The sequence below is a fragment of the Corvus kubaryi genome, unplaced genomic scaffold (genome assembly GCF_017639235.1).
Source record: "Corvus kubaryi isolate FWS band 111438036 unplaced genomic scaffold, C.kubaryi_AGA036_p1.0 37352, whole genome shotgun sequence".
Taxonomy (NCBI): domain Eukaryota; kingdom Metazoa; phylum Chordata; class Aves; order Passeriformes; family Corvidae; genus Corvus; species Corvus kubaryi.
In genome coordinates, this window is record NW_024581114.1 from 1,789,244 (window position 1) to 1,813,210 (window position 23,967).

General features: G+C 44.7%; 1 protein-coding gene across 1 annotated transcript; it reads left to right on the plus strand.

Moving 5' to 3' along the window:
• The first annotated feature begins 1,577 nt into the window (after positions 1 to 1,577).
• Positions 1,578 to 20,526, plus strand: SSU72 (SSU72 homolog, RNA polymerase II CTD phosphatase). Its single transcript, XM_042032073.1, has 5 exons — positions 1,578 to 1,719; positions 7,598 to 7,741; positions 17,200 to 17,339; positions 18,961 to 19,079; positions 19,888 to 20,526. Exons 1-5 carry the CDS (start codon positions 1,640 to 1,642, stop codon positions 19,987 to 19,989), a joined length of 585 nt encoding a protein of 194 aa, XP_041888007.1. The 5' UTR covers positions 1,578 to 1,639; the 3' UTR covers positions 19,990 to 20,526.
• The last annotated feature ends 3,441 nt before the right edge of the window (positions 20,527 to 23,967 follow it).

Sequence of the window (23,967 nt, forward strand, 5' to 3'; positions counted from 1 at the left end):
TGGGGAATAGATTTGTTCCTTTGATGTCCTGTAATTCTCTTGCTCTGCTACCTCCTCCTGCCATTGAAATGGGCAAGTAAACCAAAGTGGAAAAGCATTATGAGATGGAAAAGGGAAAAGATGATTAAAACCTCAGAGAAAAACGGGACTGAGCTGGGTTGAGCAAGGAACACCGTGATAATTTCGATAATGCGAGAAAACAGTTCTGAAACCAGCGCATTTCACCACTTGGTGGGTACATAACCAACTCCTAGTTTTGGCCATTCTCATTTGTGCAGTTTTCAGTAAAAGCGTGAGCGTTTACTCCTGAAATGCAGAATCCCGTGATTAATCCTAACAGCAGCCATCTGTCCGCGTTTTGTTCGCTGCGGATCCCCCTGGGCACAGACAGGGCGCTGGGCTTATCCAGGTGTCGAGCCCAATTCTCTTCCTGGGGATGACTCAATCCTGCATCCAAGCGCTTTCCCTCGGGATCCTCGCGTGTCCCAGCCCCGCTGCAGCATTCGGCTGCCATCTAGTGCCAAAGGGAGGGAAAATTGTCCTAAAAACCTGCTTTTCTGACAAGCGGTGCTTTTAAATTCCACAGCCCGAGGAGCCCGCAAGATTCAGGGATTCGCGTTTTGCGCTGGGAGCGCTTGAGACCTCACCGCCCTTTATGTGAAGAAATCTTCCTAATCTTCAACCCGAACCTCCCCTGGTGCAACTGAGGTCGTATCCTCTCGTCCTTTCCCTTGTTCTCTGGGAGAAATCCCGATCCCCCCTGGCTGCCCTCTCCTGTCAGGGAGTTGTGCAGAGCCACAAGGTCCCCTCTGATCCCTTTTTTCCCCCAGCCTGAGCCCCTTTCCCAGCTCCCTCAGCCGCTCCTGGGGCTCCAGACCCTTCCCCAGCTCCGCTCCCTGCCCTGGAACGAGAAGCTTTAGAATGGTGGAATATCCTGAGCTGGAAGGGACCCACAAGGATCATCCAGTTCAAGCCCTGGCCCTGCACAGACACCGCAGCGATCCCACCCTGGGCATCCCTGACAGCTCCTGCAGCTCCGGCAGCCCCGGGGCCGTGCCCATTCCCTGGGTTCAGTGTCCCAGCCCCCTCTGGGGGAAGAACCTTTCCCTGATATCCAACCGAAACCTCCCCTGACACAGCCCCAGCCGTTCCCTGGGTCCCGTCCCCGGTCACCACAGAGATCAGCGCCTGCCCCTCCTCTTCCCCTCACGAAGATGTACATTGCAATGAGGACTCCCCTCAGCCTCCTCCAGGCTGAACATGCCCTCACATTCATCATAAAGCTTCCCCTCCACACCTTTCACTACCCTCCTCTCAGCACCAACACCTTAATATCTATTTTTTCATAATATTTGTGCCCCAAAACTCGAGGTGAGGCGGCACAACCCTCTCCCTCCAGGCTCCGCCTAACGCTTCCCAGGGCTCGCCGGCGACTCACACGCCCCTCGCCCAGCACCCTCCGCTCCCTTCTCCCGGCACTCCCCTCACGGCGGCCGCGGCCGCTCCGCCTCTCCCGCGCCGTGCCGCGGTTGGCCGCGGCGGGGCCCTGCTGACACGTCCCGTCCCCGCCCGCCGCGCTGCGCCGCCATTTTGTGCGAGCGGCGGCCGGGAGGCGCGGGCAGCCGCAGCCGTGCCCGCCATGCCGTCCGCGCCGCTCCGCGTGGCCGTGGTGTGCTCCAGCAACCAGAACCGCAGCATGGAGGCGCACAACATCCTCAGGTAACCGCTGCTGCCCGGTTCCCCCACCGTGCTGGCGGCGCTCCGCTGTCAGGGAGGTGCGGATGGGGCCGTGCTTCGGGGCCCGCGCCCGGCCCGGCAGGCCCGCGGTTGTGGGGCAGCACCCAGCTTCCACCCCGCCTTCACCCTGCTTGTAGCTGCTTTTCATCCTGCTTTCACCGCGTTTGTACCCCCTTTTCACCTCCCTGGTACCCCCCTTTTCGCCCCGTTTTCAGCTCACCTCCTCCGCGCCCCGCTTCAGGCCGCGGTCGGGGGTCCCGGCCCTCCCTGACGGACCTGCGGCCCCAGGGCTGAAAACGTGGCCTGGGGACTTGGGCAGAGCAGGGTCCGTGTCTCGGCGTGTGGAAACTCAAACGTTCCCTTTTTTCCTTCCCCCCCCCCCCACTTTTTTTTTTTCCTTCTTGAATGCATCTGAAAGGGGCCCACAGGGAAGCCGGAGAGGGAGTCTTCGTCAGGAGCTGGAGGGATAGGACAAGGGGTAATGGGCACAGAGTGAAAGAGGGGAAATTTAGGTGAGGTGTTAGGAAGAAATTTTTTTAGTGTTGTAAAAAGGGTGGTGAGACGCTAGCACAGGGAGATTGTGGCTACCCCATCCCTGGAAGTGTCCAAGGCCGGGTCGGACGGGGCTTGGAGCAACCTGGGGTAGTGGAAGGTGTTCCTGCCCCTAGGTTGGGTTTTAAGGTCCCTCCCAACCCCTTAACATTCTGTGAAGGTTAAGCCACTCCATGCCCTGAAAAGGGAGCCCTTTCCTCTCCCAGGAGAACCAGAACATTCAGTTCAGAATGCTAAATGTCTTTGAGATTATGAGTGTTAATCTGTTTAGCTCTCAGCTTGGCTGAAAAGGTGAGATGGGAGACTGGGACAGACTGACAGGCAGGAGAGACCTGATCTGCCTGAAATCATCTCCCTGAATTTTCCCTTTGCACTGCAGGAACGTGATTAGGGTGGTCGGGTTTATTTTATTAAAGTTATGCAAAGAAACACTCACATTAGAAATACATACTGATGGCATAGTAAGCAAAACAACTCTGTGTAAGCTGTGTGCTACCTGTAAATAAAAATAAAAGCTTTGGGAGGAATAAATAATAGAAACATTTGGTCTGGCAGCCATCTTACTGTGACAGCATTTCATGCACTTCACGCTCACACTTGGCATCAGATGTTACCTGATGAAAACATGACATTGTTTTTCCTCTAATAATGCTGGAGCTGAGTTTTAATCGAAACCTGAGTTTTAAGGACAAAGTTAAATTTACTTGTAATGTCTGGTCTTTTCCTTCCCCAGCGTTTTTGGAGAAATAAATCACTTCCGGTGTGACTGATGTTCACCAAATGTGGCAGGGGTGGTTTTTTAAAGTCCCTTCTCCCTTAAGATTTTAACTTAAAAGTAACAAAACCGTATTTAGAAAACGTTTAATTTTATTAACATCTTTTGTAGTTACAGTAGCCGTAGCATAAATGGCAAAACAGATAAATTGCTGATGCTGCTCTAAAGAAATAACTGCCCATATGCCAGTAAACGTCAGGAAAATGTGTGTTGGCTCAAAGCCAGCCTGTCTCACCCGTTCAGGGCAGTGTCTTGCTCTGTGTTGCACTGCAGCTGGAAAGAACACATGATTAAAAGAGGAAGAAGAGTTAGGAAGAAACGGAGGAATTACGAAACTTTAAGGTATTTTGTAAGTGGATGACGAGGCTTTAAAAGACACAAATTCTGTATGCTGTTGGAAGGCAAAGTCTGGGGTCCAGCACTCAGTGTGTTGCTTGTGTATTTTGTAATTAACCAAGTTTTAAACACTTTGTTCTAATTTTCCAGCAGAAGTCAGACTGAAGGTCTGTCTGAAGTTTGTTGATAGTTATTCTATCTAGAGCCATCACCACAGGGGTGTGTGTTGAGCCATGGAAGCAAAGGGGGACAGGAAGAGCAGTGCAGAAAGACACAACCCCTCTTTAAAAGCCGTCAGACTGGATGTGTGTAACCCTTCCCTAGGTCAGATCTTACTCATCCTGCAGTGTTTGCTTTCACAGATGTGAGTGCAGGCTCTGCTGGGGTGGGGTGAGGTGAGAAGCAGAACAGGCCTGGGTGCTGTGTAAGCCCTGCACAGCAATAACAAAAACATCCCCGTGTTACCAACACAAACCCACAACGTAGCCTCACGCCAGCTGCTGTGACAAAAATTAACTCTACCCCAGCCAAAACCAGCACATTCTGTAGGTGATTTTATCTTTCATTTTACGTTTTGCCACAGAGCATGCACACTTAGGCCATGGTTCTCCCTCAAACAGAAGAGGAAGGCAGAAGGGTAAATCTCTCACAGCCAGACTTTTTTTATGCAGCAGTTTCCACATTTCTGTTTGCTTGGTAATACCCTGATGGCTTTGGAAGGAAGTTACTGAGTTCAAGTTCTCTGTGTCACTGCTGGTAATGAGAGCTCATAAAATGCTGGTACACACTTCAGCCACCTAGTCCTTGTTTTAGAAAGCTAACTTTTAGGAAATTAGGAGTATGAACATGAGATCTTAGTGGCAGCAGAGGAATTCAAATGTTGCAACCCCTATAGCAAAAACTTAAATTTCATATTGATGTGAAGACTTCTAGTTCAGCACTGACAGTGTTAGAGGACTTAACTTGCACCCATGCTGTTTCCATAAGTTGTTAGTCACAGCTTCTCTCCTGACATCATCTGTCAGCACCAAAATGCAGTGAGATATTGACATTTGTATTGCCTAACTTAAGAAATCCTAAATTAGTAAACCCCCAAGAAGGAGATGTTTTCACATTTTTATATTAAAGCACACTTTCATTTGACAGTTTAATAGTGATAATGCAAATTACAGCAAGTTGTTAGTATTCAAAATGAGTTAACAGTGCTTTTGTCCTGCTGTTCAACAGTGTGGGCTTGTTTTGGGGAGTGGTTTGGTTTTTTTAATATTGATTGGGTGGCATAAGATATTCTCTAAGTAGCCTACAAGGCTTGCTGGTTATTTTACTGCTACCTCTTGTGGAAAGGGATGTGGTAAAATTAGTAATTGGTCCCCTGAAAATCTTCACCACTCTGAGCTGCAGTGGCACTGCAGGATTTACTGCATTTGTTTTATTATTTAGTAAAATTTCTTACAGCCATTGTAAAGAGAGGCTGTGCTGTTATGAACATCCAATAAGCTGAAAAACAATTTAATAAGAACATCTGAGATGCCTGAATAACTGAAATAAAAGAAAGGTGTGCACAAAAGTTCATGTCTCAAGCTGCACAGATTAATTTTATTTCTCCTGCCAGTGCCTGAAACAGAGTGGTCCCAGTCTGGTGGGTCAGTTCAGTCCCAGGGTGGTCTCTGCCTTCAGAATTGGTGTTTGCAGTGAGCTCTGAGATCCTTTGGAGGGAAATGCTCAGGGGCACTTGAGTGGTGCTTGTGAGCTCATTGTAATGAGCTTTGGACTGAGGTGAGCACACCTGCTGAAAATGAGATCTGTGCAGTGACTCACTTTGTCCTTAATATGCTGGCAGTTTATCTGCAGCAGCATGAATAGTATTAAACAACTTCCTGAAATACGATCATTACTGTTAAAGTTTAAGCTCCACATTTTCAGAAATCAGTGCTAGGATAGTCTGTTAGTCTGTCTTACTTTACTCTTTATGACAAAGCTCATTGTTTTCCATCTTCTGGGTAGGTTTACTGGGCCAAAACCAAATACTGTATATTCATTTTCTTGTAGGAATTGTTCATTGTGAAAAATGTGCCACATTACCACAGACACCTGATGATTCCAGATGTGTCCAGCTGTTTAATAAAAGGCTCCTGAATAATGGCTCTGTGCAAGCATTTTTCCCTCTCCTATCCCCCAGTTGTTGCAAGAACGGTGTTGAAATGTTTTTAGGATATTTCATAGCGGTAGTATTTCATTGTACCTGAAGCATAAGTAGTGTAAAAACTGACACTACCACTCACCAAGGTACAAAGCACAAAATTCCATGTGAGGAACTCATATTCCAGCTATTCAAGGAAGTAATTTTGAATGGGTCGTGGGCCTTGGAGGCACAAATTTTTGATGTGTTGAATGTCAGAGATTTCAGATTGGCTTTATACAAGATCATGCAAACTTCAGGGACATCTACAGCAATTGGAGGTGTGGAGGTTTTAATGTATGTGATCCAAGCAGACCTGTTTCAAAGAATAACATTAATGGGAAAAAAAAAAGTTAGGAGGAAACCATAGAAGAAAAGATCAAATTGAAACATGAATTTTTTAGCACTGCAATTTCTTCTGTACATATTATGCCTTTCTTCAAGTCCAGTAGAAGCAGCAGAATCAAGACTTGGGTCTGCAAGTATTGCAGGGAAAATAAATGAACAGTGACTCATAACTGCACCAGTTACATGTGATGGAGGACTGGGAGGGGCAAAGATTTGCACTTTTTTCCACTTGTATCCGTTTTCAGTCTTTAGTCCTGCAGAAAGAAGCAAGAAACCATCATGTATCTTGTCTGTTTACAGAAATAGGAACCTATAAATAGTTGCTGGAGGAAAAAGTGTGGGGAAGCAAGAAAAGAGAAGGGGGGGGCTGTGTTCCAGTAGGAGGAACTGAAGGAAATAGGTGTTGATAGTTTCAGAGCAGTGTTTGAGTTTGGGGCAGAAGGTGATCGCAGTCTCTGCCCAGAAGCATTTGGGATCACTTTGAAGATACCCTTTGAAGGCAAACAGACACATTGAGTCCGTGACTTCTGCTGAATTTTCTTGTCTTGTATGTGCAGACCAGGGAGTCAGAGGCTGACTCTTGCACTGGGTCCCAAATCTGCTCACTCTCCTCAGAGGAAAGCACTACAAATTCAGGGTTATTACTGGGGATGTGGGGACACAGGCATTGGGTTGTTCACTCCATTCAGTCTTTGCTAAAACCATTGATGCTGGAAGTGTGAGTCCTTAAAAAAAAAAATGGATGAAGTTGTGGTCTCGCTGTTTCAAGTTAGATTGTCATTACAGACCCAAATGTTTCAGCCTTCTGGATGATAGCAACAGTATTTTACCATGTAACTTTGTCCATTAGATCACTAGAAAATCTCTTTTTTTGTCCCATTATTCAGTATATTGCCATGTTTTGTAATATTACTGAAGGATGTATTGAGGTTCAAGTACAAATATTTCAGTTCATCAGCAAGAACATTTTGGCATCACTCCTAAAGACAAGCAGGGTCCTGCCTCCTTTTTTTTTTTCAATTATAACTATTAACCAAGTAGTTGTTCATAAGAATGGAATGAAGTAATCCCTGGATTAGCCAAGAGTTTTAGAGAGCAGCCAGCAGAACATCTGCCCCACTTGTGTAAAGGTAATTGCACTGTATGGTTTTCAGTGCCAGGCACACAAATGTTTATCCTGGGCTTATTAAATTAGGCCGTTTGGGCAACAAAGTGAGAAGAATAATGCAGTTGAGCCAACAATCTTAGCAGGACACTTAAATATTGACCAGTCAGTACAGTTATTTATTTGTATTAAGAGAAAAACATCTCTGCCTCCACTGTGTTGTCCATGAGCGAGTACACAACGCACGCTTGTTGCAAATCCAGGATGTTGGAAAGCACAAAAGGAAAGCACAGAAGACACTTCCAAACAGCTGTGTACCATAATTGTAAGCAAATTCCTATCAAATAGAGGTGTTTCTTTAGGAATGGTAGTGAGTTTGGATTGTAACTGCAAGGAAAGCACGCGTTGGGTACTCTTGGCAATTTGGTTGCCCAACTGTTTGGCTGTGATTTGGTTGCTGGCTAAGAGGTGTTTTTAAAATTCACTCTGTGTTCTTCAGCACTTTAATTTTTAAAGTCTATCCAACCTCATGGCTTTCTTTCCTCCCTTCCCTTGTGTCTTTCAGCAAACGAGGATTCAGCGTCCGATCCTTTGGCACAGGGACTCACGTGAAACTGCCAGGACCAGCCCCGGACAAGCCAAATGTTTATGACTTCAAAACGACATATGATCAGATGTACAATGATCTGCTTAGGAAAGACAAAGAACTGTATCCCTGTGGCATGGCCTCTTTAAAAAATCCAGTGTGGTTCATCCTTGAAAGGTGTAATTCATTATTTGGCATTAAGAATCTAGAGTTGCTTGGCTGGCGAACTTTAAAATGATTTTAAGTTTATAGGAGGTTTTTTAACAATGGGCCTCTAATGCTCCCTTGTAAATTGTTACCCAGTTCCAATGCACACATTCCAAATGCTCTTTTGTAGTGTGTTACCATGTTTAGCTCTTGAATGAACACATCAATACCCTCACAGATTGTCCATTGCCTCCCCTGCACTGTGGATCCTTCTCAGTGCTAAGACTGTCCTGGTTATGGATTTGGGAAGAGCGACCACCTCGACATTAATGTTGTATTTAGCTCAGACAAACTGCCAGGTAAGGCTTACAGAATACTTTCTCTGGGAGAGAGGATACCTTTCATTAAAGAGCTCACCCTTCTCACTGAGGATTTGTGATACGTGATTTGCTCTGTGCACCGAGAAAAAATAACCCTGTAGTTTGTTATAAACAATGGACAGAGGAGAGCCCAGTAACATTTAATCCTGGAGAGCAAAGGTGATCAGGGCTAGGCACACTACTGAAAATGTCCAAACTGCATTATTTTAAAATTCCTATATTTAAAGTTGATTTTTTTTTTTAAGAAAACCCACAAACAAGAATTGGGGAACTCATTCTAGATGTTTTTTCAATAAGTATCCTTTTTTAAAAAAAGTTCAAAATGTAGGATGTAGTCTTAAAAGGATCACATGAGATGTGCTGGTTTATTTGATTTTTTTTTTATCCCTCTGCCTATAGAGAAAAGGAAAATCTTGCAAACTCATCTTAATAAGGTATGCCATATCCATATCCTGATTAAAAGAACTGCTTAAAAGAAAATTCCTTGAGCTGAGAATTAATTTTAACAAGCACAAACGACTTGAGATTTCCTTTTTGAATTCTTCATTGCTGCTGTGCTGAGTATGGCAGTACTTAGAGACAAAAACCAACAGAAAGCCAACTTGTTCCCCCCCACTCAGCATGTTTTGGAGTCACCATTGTGGTTCTGCTCCATGCTTTGCTGTGTTCCCCAAATAAATTTGCAGTGTTACAGTTAAACCTTTTCTCAAGATACAGGAGGTTTAAACAACAGCCACTGCAAGGGAAATAGGGCAACAGCAAATGACTCTGACTTTGCTTTTTTGATTCTCAGATAATTTAAGGTTTGCAGACTGAAGACTGTCAGCGCAGAAAGCAACTCCATTTCCAGAAGTGGGTTTTGAGGGTAAAGACTTTAACCAAAAGCAGACCTGCTCTCATCAGCGAGTTGTGGAATAGTTTTTTTGTGACCCAGGGTCCCAGGGGCTCTCAGTTTTGTTGGGTGAGCATAACCTCAGAGAGGGGATGGGAATTACCTGTGGGGTGGGAGGGGCTGCTCTCCTCATGGGCTTGGAGTGTGGTTGGGATGGGGGAACAGAAGGAGGGGTGGTTCCATATGATTCAGCTGCTTATTCTGTTTCCCAGCCTTGCTTTCATCATCTGTAACCTTTCCATGTGGTCTGAAATTTTGAGTCTTGCTGACAACACGCTGCTTGTTCCCATATTCCAGTGAGGAGACACCTGAAGTTTGAGTGCTCTCCTTCCAGGCGCTGTGGACACCAGATACTCAGTGACATTGTGGCTGTGAGGGAACATCCTCTGCCCAAATAAATGACCCCCAGGTTCAGAAAGCAGTGGCCTCAAACAGAAATGAGCTGCTGCACTATTGGACCTCACTCAGAGCAAGGTTCAAAGTGTGTTAGAAGAGATGCACTGAACCTCTCCTGTTCACTTGTGAAGAGGGGGGACAACTATTAAAAACCCACTCTGCAGAGACTAAAAGCACCTTCATTGCAGTTAATTAGTGAAATACAGAGTGCAGCCTCTCATACCTTGAAGGCATATGTTGAATTTCAGAAGCACAGGAATAGGGGATTAATGGAGCCAGGAATACAGATTCAGTTGAGTAGGTGGTTACAGTAGATCTAAAATGGAAGTACTTCAAAGCCTTTTAAGATGTGGCAGTTAAAACTTAGAGTTAAAATAAGTATCAGCATCTCCCATTGCAGTTTTAGAATGTAGCATTTAAATTCCCTGAGCCCCAATCGAGGACTGCCCCAAAACCATTTAACACTGTTCTGAACGTGGCTTTTGGTTGCTTTTTGAAACATTCCTCTTATTATTTCTGGGACAACAGTAGAGAATTGTTTGAGGAGGACTCGTTTGAGGAGGACGCAGCCATGGTCTGTAGTACCAATACATACACCACCTTGTATTTGCATGTGTAACCCACCTTTCCAGCATTAGCATTACTTGTCCTTATGATCACTTGCCCCTTAGAACTCTGTGAAGGGGTTTGAGGACTTAATTCTAATTCTATGGTGGTGACTTCAGAGGTGAAACAAAAACAGAGCAAAACTGCTGGTGAGCCTTGCCTTCAAGTGAAGGCAAAAGCTAGTCAAGGGTGAAACTTGCTAAACGATTTGAATTTAAGCCCAATTTAAATCTTCATCAGCAGTTGCTGTTATGCCCAGGGATAGGAGCTGTTCAAATGGAAATTTAACCAAAATTGTGCAGGAATTGCTCCTGGGTTCTTTATCAGTGTGAGTAACTCCATGGCTGATTGTTTCTTTCCTTTCCTCAACGCTGATGTGTCTGTGACCCTCACATTAAAGATATCTAACGATTTTCACAGATGGGGGGTATTTTTAATTAGGATTTCTAGGCAGCCTGCACCCACCCTGCAAGCTTGGGCTCCTGCTCTGTTCCTGATATTTTTTACTTCCTCTTTTAATTTGACCTCCCTAACTTTAGATAAGATTGCAATTTTAGCTCCTTAGCTACATCAGGTTATAAAATTATGGGGAGGGTGGAAAACGTGTCCTCAAGAACTTCCTAAAGCTGCTTCAGTTAGAAGGAAAATTCCAGAAATGAAGAAGAACTTGGTGCATCTCCCTTGAAGACACTTGACTCTTTTCTGTCAAAAAAAAAGGTAGTGATAATCTTGGTGATGGGATCTAGTTTTAACTCTGTGAACTCCATATTGAAGTTGGATGCCCATGTTGATATTTCCATGTAGCTCAGTCTTGAGGAGTAACTGACTTAAATTCTACTTCAGGTAAGCTCTTCATGCATGTATTTATCTTAACATTTTCATCTGGGTTTTCTTCATGGATTTTGAACTGATAAGCACTTGTCAGCTTCTGTCCTGAGCTGTCACTCCAAGTGTTCAGCAGGAGAGCTGTGTCTCTGGAAGCCACTTTGGAATGTTTTGTTTAGATATGTTGAGGGATTTTATTTTTTTTGTTGGGTTTGGGTATTTTCTTCTCCTTTTTTTTTGAAGCCTAACCTTGCAAGAGCTAAAAATAGTTGAAGTCATGGCCTGTGTGTCAGTGGCAAATCTTCTTCCAAAAGCAGTGCAGTACAAGTCTCATTTTCTTTCTTACCATGTCTTTAAAAGCACTTCAGTGCTCCTAGAAATAGAGAGAAGGGATGAGGATGGAAAGAAGTGTTTAAACTGGATTTGAAGACTTCTAAGAGGCACATTTCTGCAAATCAACACACTTCCAGCCACAGGCTGAATTCCAATCCCTTTTTCTCCATGAAGGATTGCAAGACCAAAACGCTTCACAAAATCTCAGGCCTTTCAAAGGCAGCAATTTTTCAGTACTTCTTCATCTGCCTTCTGATCACACTGCCTTTAATCTTGGCTTCATTCACATTAAAAAGGAAATACATCAAATTGTTAAAAATACATAAGCTAGATATATATTATTTAAATATTATTTCCCGTGTGTTTGAGCCTTGGGACGTGGTAGAAACTACAGACCCCAATCTAATAACAAATGCTTTTCAACAACATAAAACATCCTCTGCCATCCTGTCTCTTCTGGGTAGTCTGAAAGGTTTATTTCCCTTACCCAAGGTGAGTCCTAAACAGATGCTCTGAGGAATTCTGACTGAAGGATCCAGTCTGAGGCTGATGACTTGTATAAAATCCATTCAGAGCTGGAGTGATTCCATTCTTTGGCAGTTTCACCCCAGTTTGAAGCAGGGGAGCGAAGTGACAGTCGATGCTTCTTGCCTTGAAGTTGCCTCCTATTAACACAAAACTTCTGTGCCAACATTAGGGATGCTTATGCTTTTTTTTCTTTATTCCAAACCAATTCCCATTTTCATGGTAGCAACTGTAATTCCTTAAGCTGGCATTAACTGCAAGCCGGGAATGTTTCCTGCAGACCTCATCCAGCATGGTGCTTTCTCTGCAGGCTCCTGGTGCAAAGTGGCCCTGCTGGCTCTGTGATTGTGTTCTCAGGTTTCCTAAATGTGCTAAATGAAATGTTCTAATTGATTTAGGGTTTGCAGTGCTTGTGGTTTGCTCTGTTTGAGGTACCTTCTCTGGCTATAACTGGAAATTCTGAGTTTCACAGCACAGAGCGGTGGCAGCAGCGGAAGCCAGTTTGGAAATGGCTGTTGCAGCCCCTGTTTCCCTGGGAAAGGGGTGATTCATCCTTTCCCACAGACCTCTCTCACAGCACTTCCCCCCCTCCCAGTCCTACATTTGCTGCTCATCTTTGGAATCTGACACTGCTTCCCAAACCTGCATCCCAAAGAAATCATCCCAAAGTCACTTGTGACTCTCCCGAGCCCTCTCGCTCGCCTGCTGGTCCTTGGAATGACTGCAGAAGTGACACCTCTGTGTCCCTTACTGCCAGGTGATCAAACCCTGTAGATTCCAGCAATCCAAACCAAACTCCTCTTGAAGTTCACGCTTGGATGAAGTGCAGAGACAGCTGTTTGATGGCACAGTCAGACATGCCACATCCTCAAGTCATCTTGTCCTTGGTACCCTTGTCGTTCTGGTAGTCCCTTCAGTACATCTGTGACATCCCTTCTCTGCCTCTTTGGCACTGGACTTTGCCATTACTCCCTTTCTTTTCCCCTCTGACGGCTTCAATCCGTCCATTTTCACCCCAAATACAATTTCAGCTGCTCAGCACTAGCAAATTCTTGTCTGGCACTTGAGCTCAAGGTGTTGGCTTGCCTTCACTGATATGTGGGTACAGACCCCTCAGCTCTGGGGCTCAGCCAGGCTTCAGGAAGTGAGCAGGGCTGGCATGTGGTTATTTCTATTTGGTTATTTCTGTTATTTCAGTTGGATTTATCTGTGCAGCTCCTGGCTTACAAATGCTGGGTGCTTGCCCTTCACTAGGAAAAACAAGTTCAGTTTCTTTGCAGGTCATTCATGCACAGGCACGAATGTTGCAGAAATGTCACGGAGCCCAGCTTAGCATCTTCGTGATAATTTGGATGGCATATTTTAGAATCATAGAATGGTTTGGGTTGGAAGGGACCTTAGAGCTCATCCTGTGCCACCCCCTGCCATGGTAGGGACACCTTCCACTGTCCTGGGGTGCTCCAAGCCCCGTCCAACCTGGCCTGGAGCACTTCCAGGGCAGCCACAGCTTCTCTGGGCAACCTGTGCCAGGGCCTCCCCACCCTCAGAGGGAGAATTTTTTCCTAATACCCCATCTTACCCTGCTCTGTTTCCATTTGAATCCAACAGAACGGTTCAGTGTTAAGATTTTATTAAGTTAGAGAACAACAAAAGACTTGTGAGCAGTCTCTGGTTTGTACTAAACTGCACAGCTTCAATTCCAGAGGAAAGGCATTGTGTTCTCTGGCTGTGGAGTGAAGGCAGTTATTGCAGCCATAACCACAGTGCTTGGAAAGTAGAATTTGTGCTGCCTGTGCCCATTTCCAGTCTTTCATTCCCTCAAAAAAGGAGCTGATTGGGAAGGTGGAAGAAGGTTGGGCAGCCTCACCCCCCACACACACACGCTTCATTTAAGGAGATGTCCAGCTCCTAGCCCAACTGCCAGGCAGGCTTTAACACAATGTGTTCTGCTTATAATGCAGATACTAACAAATGAATTAAGGTGAGATGGAAAAGAGACCTGCAAATGCCATTCATGCTTGGGTGAGAAGCACTCTGCTCCGCTCCTGGTTTTCCCAAAGAAGAAATGCAGTGTCTGAGGATGGTGTCAGCTGCACCAAAGGGAATAATCAGCAGATTGATTTGAAGATGTAGAAGCTTTGGGTGCCAGCCATTACTTTAAAAGATTTTTTTTGCCCCCCTAAAAATGATGTATACATTTTAGCAAATATCATTTGCCCAGTTATGTTTAATAAATTGGCCTGTATATTTTCATAGAATGGCCTGGGTTGGAAGGGGCCTTAAATCTCATCTCATTCCACCCTTCTCCATGGGCAGGAACACCTTGCATAGACCAGGTTGCTGAGAGCTCCACCCAGCCTGGCTTTGGACACTTTGGGCAGGGGGATAGGCATGGGAATTTTAGTTGTGTATATAATTAATTTCTATACCCCAACACTTGCAGCTCAAATCACTTGTGAGCTTCAGCTTCACATGGGAGTTAAAATGAAACTTATTGAATGCTTGGATCAGTAAGATCATTATTTTATTATACAGCACAGAGACTTAACTGTCTTGGCCATTTCTAGGTTGGTGCTCAGGGCTTTTGGGTTTTTTGGGTCCTGTCAGTGACAAATAATGATAAAGTTTGGAGGGGTGAGGGATGTTTGGAGGGATGGTTACCCAGATGTCTAGAGCACAGAGCAATCAACTGGATGGTAAAAGGCATTTCTGGTGTCTGTGACAGGAGTTTTAAATTTGGGTAGCAAAAGCAGTGAAAGCTTTAGGGGTTTAGCTAAACACATCCTTTTTGTTGTTTAAATAAATCTTCACACTAGTATGGGATATTCTTAGCTAAAAGGAGAGAATGCAGAGTCAGTAATAGAAATTCTCCATGAGAATGAGCAACAATGCTGTGCCTGTTGGAAAAATTCAACTTTTGTGCTGCAACATCTCCTTTTTATATCGAGCCTTTGCACTGCTGAGTCGTCATGCCTAAATTCCATCACTCTGTGGATCTGTTTAGCACAGTTACTCCAATAAAGGTGAAATCTGAATTGGACTCAGTGTAAAAATGAGATGGATTTCCTCTGCCAAGAGTTTGCAGTAGGTGAAGAGAAATGTAGGCTTGTTCTGGTGTCCTCCTGAGCATGGAAGGGCTACAAAGGTGTGACAGCACAGAAAACCAGGGGAAATTTTGTCCTGAAAAGAGAGCAGGGATGCACAGGACAGGGAGCATGGAGTTGAAATGTATTGGAAGGAAATCAGAGCCTGACTTAAGTGATTCAACACCTGCCAGCATGGTGGAAACCATTAGTAAGTTGCAGTATCTGCATTCACCTGAGCTCCCAAGGAGCAAGAAGCTGGGTTTATTATGCACTGGAAGCAGTTTTGCAGAGCTCATCCCCTGCCTGCTCAAAGGATGAGCTGGTGCTGGCTTTTTCCAGGTGAAAAAGATTCCAGGCAACCAAATCGGAAAGCGCCATGAATCTGAACTGCTTCTCTCAGTCTCCTTTTATAGGCAGATGGACCCTTGGAAAAAAAAAAAAATAGCTGTAAGCTGGCAGCAGAGAGCTGGGCTGTGAAGCAGAAATCTTGTGTGGGTTTGGGAATCTGCGTAATTCTGTCTCCAGGCTCAGTCAGGAAAGCGAGGGGACAGATGCCAGCAACATTTTATCCTAGAAAGGGAAAAAAGAGAACCCAAAAAAGTGTGTGGGATGTTGTGGATTCTTTTTCCCCCCTCTTGAACTGCAGGATGTAGAAATGAGGAGTACAGAGCCCAGGAAGGGCTCCCTTTCCAACTGAGCAAAGCAACGCAGGCAGATGTTGGCATATATTGGAAATGGCAGATATTTTGGAAATGATATTTTGAAAATGCAGTCATTTTCCTGCTCTGCAGATAACCAGAGGTCTGAGGTGGCTGCATCCAAGTGGGGTTTTTTTTCCAAGTGTGACTAACCCCAGGAGAGTTCACAGGGGTGCTGGGGTGAACCAGTGGGTGCTGATGTGCAAGAGCTGCTGATGAGAGCTTTGGGCTGTAAAGGACAATTCTTTAATAATACAAGCAGAAACCTTCTGGGAAAGAAGAGTGGTAAAAAAGGCTTGGGAGTGACGTGGAGAAAAGAAAGGCAGCAGAAGTCATTTGGCTAATTGACAACATTTAACTGTGCTAAACAGCCTATCACTCAGTTCATGGTGCACAATTGAAATTACAACTAGTTGAAGTGCAGTGGTGCAGACACACAGAAGAACTGAATCTATTTTCAATGTGAAGTAGACTCCTGTAGGTAGAAAGCTGGGTTTAATTTTTAATGTAACTTAAACACTGGAGGGATTTAAAAGCTTTGGAGGCTGTTTGCTTGAACAGGAGCACCTTGAGCACACAGGTGCACATCTGGGCAGTAGAATTGGAGCTCCTGCAAGAAGGTAGGCAGGAAGTTGTAGGTCTTTTATTACAAAAATAGTAGTGTTTCCTGAAAAGAAATACCTGTCTGTCAGCTTTTCAGCAAGGAAATAAGCCCAGATGACCTCTTACAGACTGCTACAAATAATGGAAATTGTTTTATTCTCAGAATTCTGTTATCTCAAGAAATTACAGGCTGTTATCCCTGTTATTATATTGTAAAATGGCTTAAAATACAGCTGTGTTAAAGTCAGGAGGAGATGCATCCACTCCCAGGCTTTCTCAGTCCAAACCTTTCCTGGTATTCCTAATTCACCCCTAAAACTTTGCCTTCAGAGGGAGTTTGGTTTTACTCAAACCTGCAGATTGATGTGACAGTCAAGCCTGGAGTGCTCCTGATGAAACTGCACGTCCCAGGAGGGTGGGAAAACAGTGGGATTAGAGAATCCTGCCGGCAAAGGGGCTCCAGGATGTAAAATCAGAGCCTCAAGGTTACAGCACCAGCATAAATTTAGCTCCCAAGCAGCATCACAGATTCCTTTCACACAGTGATGAGGCTCTGACAGGCATAAAGTCAGTGTTTTTCTTCATTCCCATTTATGCATCTCAGGATATTTTTATGGGATGTGCTTCTGAGGTTTCTTTGACTTCCTTTGGAGGTTCAGTTGCATAAACCCACATTCCAGGGAGGACTTTGTGCAGGTGGCACCTGAAACACCACAGGATTGCCTTTGAAGAGCGAGGCCCCTGGAGTGAGGGCCAGTGGCTGAAGGGAATGTAGGACATCCTGCTCACAGAAACAGCACAGGCTGGGGGTTCTGAGCGTTTATGGATATAAAAATAGTTGCCCAAGAAAAGTTGTCCTTCTGAGGGCCTTTTAAAGCTGTGGTGCCAGTGACAGGTCTCTGAACAGCAGCTGCATGATGGGGATCACACTGTCACCTTAGGAATCTCTTCAGTGGTCACTGATCTTTAGATTTGCAAACAGAAAGAATATTTTATTTTAAAGGTGCAGTTATTATTTAACTTGTGCTGGTCATTTGCTCAAAACCATGACTTTCCTTCAAGTAAAGATACTTAACTCAAGCGTCTTCAGATACACACAGAATGGAATTTTACACATGTTGGACAGAAATAAGAGAATCAAGCCACGACCAGAAAGATTCCAGAACTGCAAAGATGTTTTTGATTTGATCCTAACGTGTGAAGAAAGAGTCTATGATCAAGTAGTAGAAGGTAAGGAGCTTGAACTGGTAAACCAAGTTAACTTTGAGTGGTTTTTTTTCCCTCCTCCCTGAAGTCCTTCACAAATCTGGAAACATCTCTGTCTCCTCCAACTACTGAACACCAGTGAGGACAAGAGCTTGCAGTTATTGATGCAGATTTATGCACCAGAGAAGTGATGGCTGAGCACTTGTCCCCTAAAGGTGCTGGCAGCCACACAGAGTGTGTGTGCACAGCAAGGGCTGGATAAGGAAATTTATAGAAACTCCGTGTTTGGTTTGGAAATGCTCACGGATCTCAAAAACTTAAATTGGGATGAGCTGATGGAAAAACAAGTCTGAGCTGTCTTCCTTGTGCAGCTCCCCTCCCTTCCCTGCAGAAGGCTTCCTGTGACCTCCCAAGCAGTTTATCCCCCTTAAATACCTCCTGTACGGGTGGAGAAACTTCACTTAACCCTGCAAATGTGCTCCAGCTCTGCCCTTAAATGAGTCAGAGATGTGCCAGAAGGATCTCAGCTGGGGATCCACACGAACACAGCGCAGGGGATGCATGTGAACTCCCTCAGAGCCCTGGGGTTCCAGCAGGAACTCCATTAATTCCTGAGCTCAGAGCCTTGTGTCTCTGGAATTGCTGGGTACGGGTTTGTGTGAGGTTTAAGGAGTTTCCTCCACGCTGAAGCACCAGCCACGTGAATTGGTATCATCCACAGAACTTAAAGGTTGTCCCTTGGCCTCTTCAGTGGTCATGTCACAACAGCAGGATACTTCTGGGCTTTGCCAGGGTTCTGAATGCTCAGCTGAAGGGTTTGAAATGTGTTGGTGAGTTCTGAGAGCAACTGCTCTGGTCCTTGAGGGGATCTTCAGCAAGTGGAAAGCAGCTCTCACTCTGGTTTTTAGATGGGAGGGAGGGAGGTGAAGAGCAGCCCTTGCTGATTTTCCAGCTCTCTACCTTCACAATGCCCTTCACAGCTGGCCCAAATGGCTCTGGATGTGAAAAATGGTATTTTTAAACAGGTTTGCCAAAATGAAGGTGCAGAGTGGAGGTAGGAGAGATCAACTTTTGGCTTAGAAACTGGATGAAGAAGGAAGAATATGTTAGAGAGGCACCACACTAACACATGGGTGCACTTGCAGGAAAAATGTTTTGTTTTTTTCCCCCTCCACCCTTGTTAGTAAGTGAAAAACATTCAATTAAAGTAGAATTTGCTAATGTGACTATCAGTGCTTAGCTTGCAGGAGTTCATCCTGCAGTGGAACATTCAGAGTGTTGAATGTACAGTGCTTTTAAAAATAAAATGAGCAATTAAAACCCTCCAGGTGAGGAAGCCCAAAATCCTTCTTGACTTTTGAGGCTCTTGATCTTTAAAATTGTCAGAGTAAGAGGAGCAGTAACTGCTCTTGAGCAGGACAAGTAAACTGCCATGACCCTTTCATTTTGTTTCCAAAATCCACCTCTTGTTTTTTTGAAATAAAAGGGATTATGGTTTAAGACAATATTAAACAAATTCTAAAAAACACTTTAGAAAAGATGAATGTGACAACCCCTATGTATTTTTAAAAATCGTATTACTACTCTGTGTACAATATGATACCATTCCACCCAAAGTTTTGCTGTTGTGTTTTGTTTTAAATAGATTTAAATTCCAGAGAGCAGGAGACGTGTCAGCCAGTCCATGTGATCAACGTGGACATTCAGGATAACCACGAGGAGGCAACGCTGGGTGCTTTCCTCATCTGTGAGCTCTGCCAGTGTGTAAGTAAAGAGAAATCAGGAATCCTGGGGGTGCCTTGGACCCAGCTGGCTGCTCAGGGGCTGGGCTTTGTTTGCTGCTCCACAAAGCTCCTGCATATTACAGTTGTTCTGGTAAAATCCATGTCAAGATGCAAATTCCCACATTCTCCTGCTTATTTTCGGAGCTGTTGGGCAAGTGGGTGAGTTTAACTGAGCTCGTGGTTTCCAGAGTGAACTCCTTTCAAACCAGTTGTAATTAGGTGGGATTTAAAAGTGAGAGTTGCATTCTGAATCCCAATATCCTTAAAAATATCCTGCATTTTATTGTACCACACTAAACTAAAAACTACAGCTAAAATGAGCTGCACTCAGTGTGATGAGAGCAGAGGAGGAACCTGTGTCCTTTTACACTCCAAGGCTGAGGAGTTCACCATCCCAGGCTGGTTTTGACTGCAGCCTGTGTGATCTATTCTGGTCTTAAATCCTTTCCAGCTCCAAGAAACCTAAAGAGGGTTCAAGGAGTTGAAATTTGAGCCATCTGTTCCCTGTGCCTGGAGCTATTCTGGAGCCTGCGTTTGTTATCTGGGGAGGAGGGATGGTGCCTACTCAACAAAGTCCTCCTGAAGTGCCACTTGGGTGGGCTGGGATCTGCAGATAAACATAAAGCAGAATATCTGTGCCTTTGGGAATGCTGGGAATCTCAACAAAAGCACCATTGGGTACAGGCTGCTGAGTGAGATTTCCCAGTAAACCAAAAAACTGGGATTATTACAGTGTTCTAAACACCATGTCCTTGGAGCCTGGTTGCTCAGTCTTTTTTCTCTTCTAGATACAGCACACAGAAGACATGGAAAATGAAATAGATGAGCTGTTACAGGAATTTGAAGAGAAAAGTGGAAGGACTTTTCTTCATACTGTCTGCTTTTATTAAAGCACATCTGTCTCTTAGGCCTTAATACAGATGAGGGAAGCATGTGTTTAAAGTTCTGATTATACTGTATTTTCCTGGAAAATGAATATTGATCTTTTGTTTGTTTGTTTGTTTAAAAACTCCTTTTCAGTGTCCTTTATTTTTTTTTTTTTTTCAGGTATTCTGTCACAGGTAGGCAGAGATACTGCTTGGGCTTGTACATATAAAAAATGATTAAAAGTATACACAAAGGCCACCTATTTAAAAATGAAAATCAAGTTTTTCTTTAAATCCTACTTTAATTATTATAAGTAGGTTTTTAATTATAAAGAGAATGTTTCTTGAATATAAGTTTATAATGTATTTTTCCAGCTTATGGATTTATTTTATTTCAGTTGTGCTTTTTTTGGGGGTTTTGTTGGTTTTTTTTTTTTTAATTTTAATGTGACAGAATGGCTGAACTCTGTGAGGATGTGAATGGAACAATGAAAAAACCGAGTATCTGTATATTATTAGCTATAAAGTTGGAAGCATCCAATAAAAATAAAAAACCTGTAAGTTTGTCTGTTTTCAAAATAGAAGCTGAGGAAGTGTAGCTGTTCTTTTTGAGGTAAAACGTGGAATTTTTGTGTGAGGTGAAAGACTGTGAGGCTTTAACTGGAGCAGTCAAGGCCCACTGGATATAGGGAAGATGGGGCAAACTCCACAGTCAACAGAAATAATTTAAAGTTGGGGTTTTTTAACCAAAGTCGTTTTGAATGGAAGCATTTTCCTCCCTGACAGCAAAAGTAAACAGAGAATGGGGGTGTGCATACAAATAGAGCAAAACCTCAGAGTTCTGTCTGCTCAGACTGATAAAAGTTAAAACAAACCAAATTATTCCACTTTTCACAGTGTGACTGGTAAAGTGCTGTTGCTTTCAGGCAAGAGAAAATCTTAAAAGTTGTTTTTTTAAAGGCACCTGTGGATGATGTGGAGCAAAGAAGGCTCTTTAAAACCGGGCTACATGAGGACAACTTTGTAAACATCGTGTTGGAAGTGTTTGTGCTCCTGGCTTCTCTCATTCTGTCACTGGCCTCTGACAGCTGACAGGAATCACCTCATTTTCCTTAACTTCAGTTGTTTTGCACATGCAGGAATTTGGTGCCAGGACTTTCAGTTCAGGCCAACGTTCCCCCTCTGTGCAGACAACATTGGCAGTGTTGCAGTGAGTCCTGTGGTGATGCTGCTTAACCTCTTTGAGGGAACACAAAATATATATTAAAGACCATCATTTCAGGTTCCACAGCTGCAAACTGCAAGTCCATACTGGAAAATGCTTCTTGGCAGCTGCAAATGCTGAGCTCTGAGTCAGGCCCTCAAAGAAACCTTACACCTCTCCACTCCTGGGAGCTGGGGCTGGCTGGGCTTGCCACGGCTTTGTGGTAAAACTCAGCCCTCTGCCAGCTCCCTCCCTGTCCTGGACAGTGTCCAAATGGGTCAGTGCATCCTAACTTGGGTCCTGGGGATGTTTAATAACCCAGAATTACCTGTGCTGGGGTTTTTCTGTCTGTTAAAAACACTTAAAGCAGAAATTCTGTGGAGAATGACGAGATCAGAACAAGCAGGGGATGGGGAGTTGGAGCAGCAGTTGTGATGAGGTTTGCTGAGTGTTTCTTTTCCAGTTGCCTGTCCCGTTTTATTCCTGCAGACTCTGTATTTGAAGGATTTCTGCTCCTCCTCATTTGTCTGTCTGGTACCATCTCTGTTTCCATGGGGATATTTCCAGCCAAAGGAAGGAGATGGTTCTGTAGGAACTGCTTCAGTTGATCCCTTTAAGAAGACATTCCAAGCAAGCACAGTGTGCTGAGTGTTTGGAGCAGAGTTTTCCTTCCCCAGCACTGAAGCTGCTCTGTGGCAAGGTGAAACTTGTTTGGAAATGTTTTCTACTTTCAACATAATTCATCTTATCCGCAGTTCTTGGCTGTTATTTCATAGAAAGGCAGAAAAACCCCACACAGGGTGTTTTAACCTGTGGTTTGTGTGTTCATGGGCATTTACAGCTGTCCTTTCTGTGGATTAGTTAGAACCCTTGACATGTCACTTCTCATTTAACGTGCAGGTTACTGAAAAATTTATGATTTATAGAAATACTTTTTCTCCACATGCTTCATTAGCACTGAAATCCCCAGTGAAGCTCAGTTTACACAGGGATTTTATGGGGTTCTTGCCTTTGAGATACACACATTTATACATTCAAAAATATCTCTGTGTGGGTGTAAAACTGGCTAAACACAAGGCCAAAGTTATTTTCTGTATCAAAAGAAATTTCAAGAGAAACATTTAATTTGAAGGAAATGGGACAAAATGTGGTTTTCCTTTAAGAGCAGGGGGGGATATAAATGTTTGTGTGCTGGAGACTGATGGAGAATCAGTGCTGAAAGATTTCAAGGTCCCTTGTTGCCTTCTCCCTCTTTAGTGGAGAGAAGCAGGAAGAGCTCACACCCTGTGAGCACAGACTGAGAGGAATGAGAATTTCTGCTGGCAGGGGGAGTTTCCAGCGATCTGGGATATTCCCCCAGCTTCCACAGGGCGGGCAGAGGTGGCTTTAAAATGCAGATTCCTCCCATCCCCTCCTTTCCAAGCACAGTGGTTGTGTTTTGTCAGCACTTCTCTGGCTTTTTTGACTTTCTATGAAAGGCTGGATGGATTAAAGAATGACATCTATTGAAGTGTAAAGTTTTGCTCTCTGTGAAGCTGATGCTGCTCCTGTGTGGGCAGATCTTTGCCAGGGACTTCTTGGGGTTTCCATCCCTCTGCAGATCCCATCCATGAGGCGCACAGCAGCAGAGCCCTGCTCACTCCTAGTTTGAAGTCTCTTTCACACGAGTCACCCTTGGTTTTGAGGTTTTTATTGTGGTTCTTGAGACCTTCAGAACATTCAGAACATCCTTCTCCCTGTCAGCGACATCAGCCCGTCTTTCAAATGGTCTTATGTAAATAAAACTGGGGATTCTGGTGGTTTTCTCCCTCTGCACTGCTGGTGTCTTATTCCCGAAGTTCCCTGCCTGTTGAGGAGTGCAGATCATGCAATCAGGCTGCCCGTGGCGGCAAAGAGCTTCTTCCCAAGGTTTTGGTGTTGCTGGATCTGTGCAAAGGTCGATGATCCCAAATAAACTTCCCCAGTGCAGCAGCCCGAGGAACTGTTGCTGAGTATCCAGCTTCATTTCTCAGATGTGCTGGATCTTAGGAGAAGGTATGGATAAACACAAACACTCGTTCTGGCACAAGAACTGGGGGGAAAAATGGGAATAAAAGCTGATGAGTGGAGTCCAGAGAGGGTATGGAAACAATTCAAAAGGAAAAGAAATGCTTGCTCTGGTTGGTGTTAGACTCTCCTGTAAACCCTGCCTTGTGTGAGCACCACAGAACTGAGCTGAGGTCGTGCTCCCTTCAAGAGAAAAGCAGAGGGAGTCAGTTCCTGCGGGTGTGGTTTGTGATAAACTCCTACCTGGGGCTGAATGTTCACGGGGGGGGAAAAATACTGATTAGGGACTGACCAAATGCCACTGAGATCCCTTGAGGTGGCCTGTGCACTTGTCCAGGTGGGGATGGTGCTGACAGCACAACCTGAGGCTTGGAGCTCAGCAGGAGCCACAGGCAGGGTGGGTGCTGGTTTTCCAAAGGCAACAGCTAATCCTAGCAGTAATAATTAGGACCGAGTTTAACAAACCCGTTGTGGTGCCAGCTGGAAGCTTAGAGAGAAACTCACACCTTAGAGAGTCCTTGCTCAGGTGGGGGTGTCACCTGGCTCAGTGCAGGTGTGACAGCAGCGCTTTGCCCAGGACCAGGCTGAAGTTTGTCACCTGTCAGGCAGCTCTGCTGAAGGTGGGAGGTGAAGGGCACTGGGAGCAACCAGGACTGTGGGGCTCACACCCAGAGGGGTCAGAGCAGGGATGTCTGGGACCCCAGAAGCCAGGACTGACCACAACAGGGATGTTTGGGATTCCCAGCAGCCAG

Coding starts and splice junctions, on each gene's coding strand:
- SSU72 (XM_042032073.1), top strand. CDS start 1,640: ATGCCGTCCGCGCCGCTCCGCGTGGCCGTGGTGTGCTCCAGCAACCAG. Junction 1,720..7,597: donor GAGGCGCACAACATCCTCAG/GTAACCGCTGCT, acceptor TGTGTCTTTCAG/CAAACGAGGATTCAGCGTCC. Junction 7,742..17,199: donor CTTAGGAAAGACAAAGAACT/GTATCCCTGTGG, acceptor AAGCGTCTTCAG/ATACACACAGAATGGAATTT.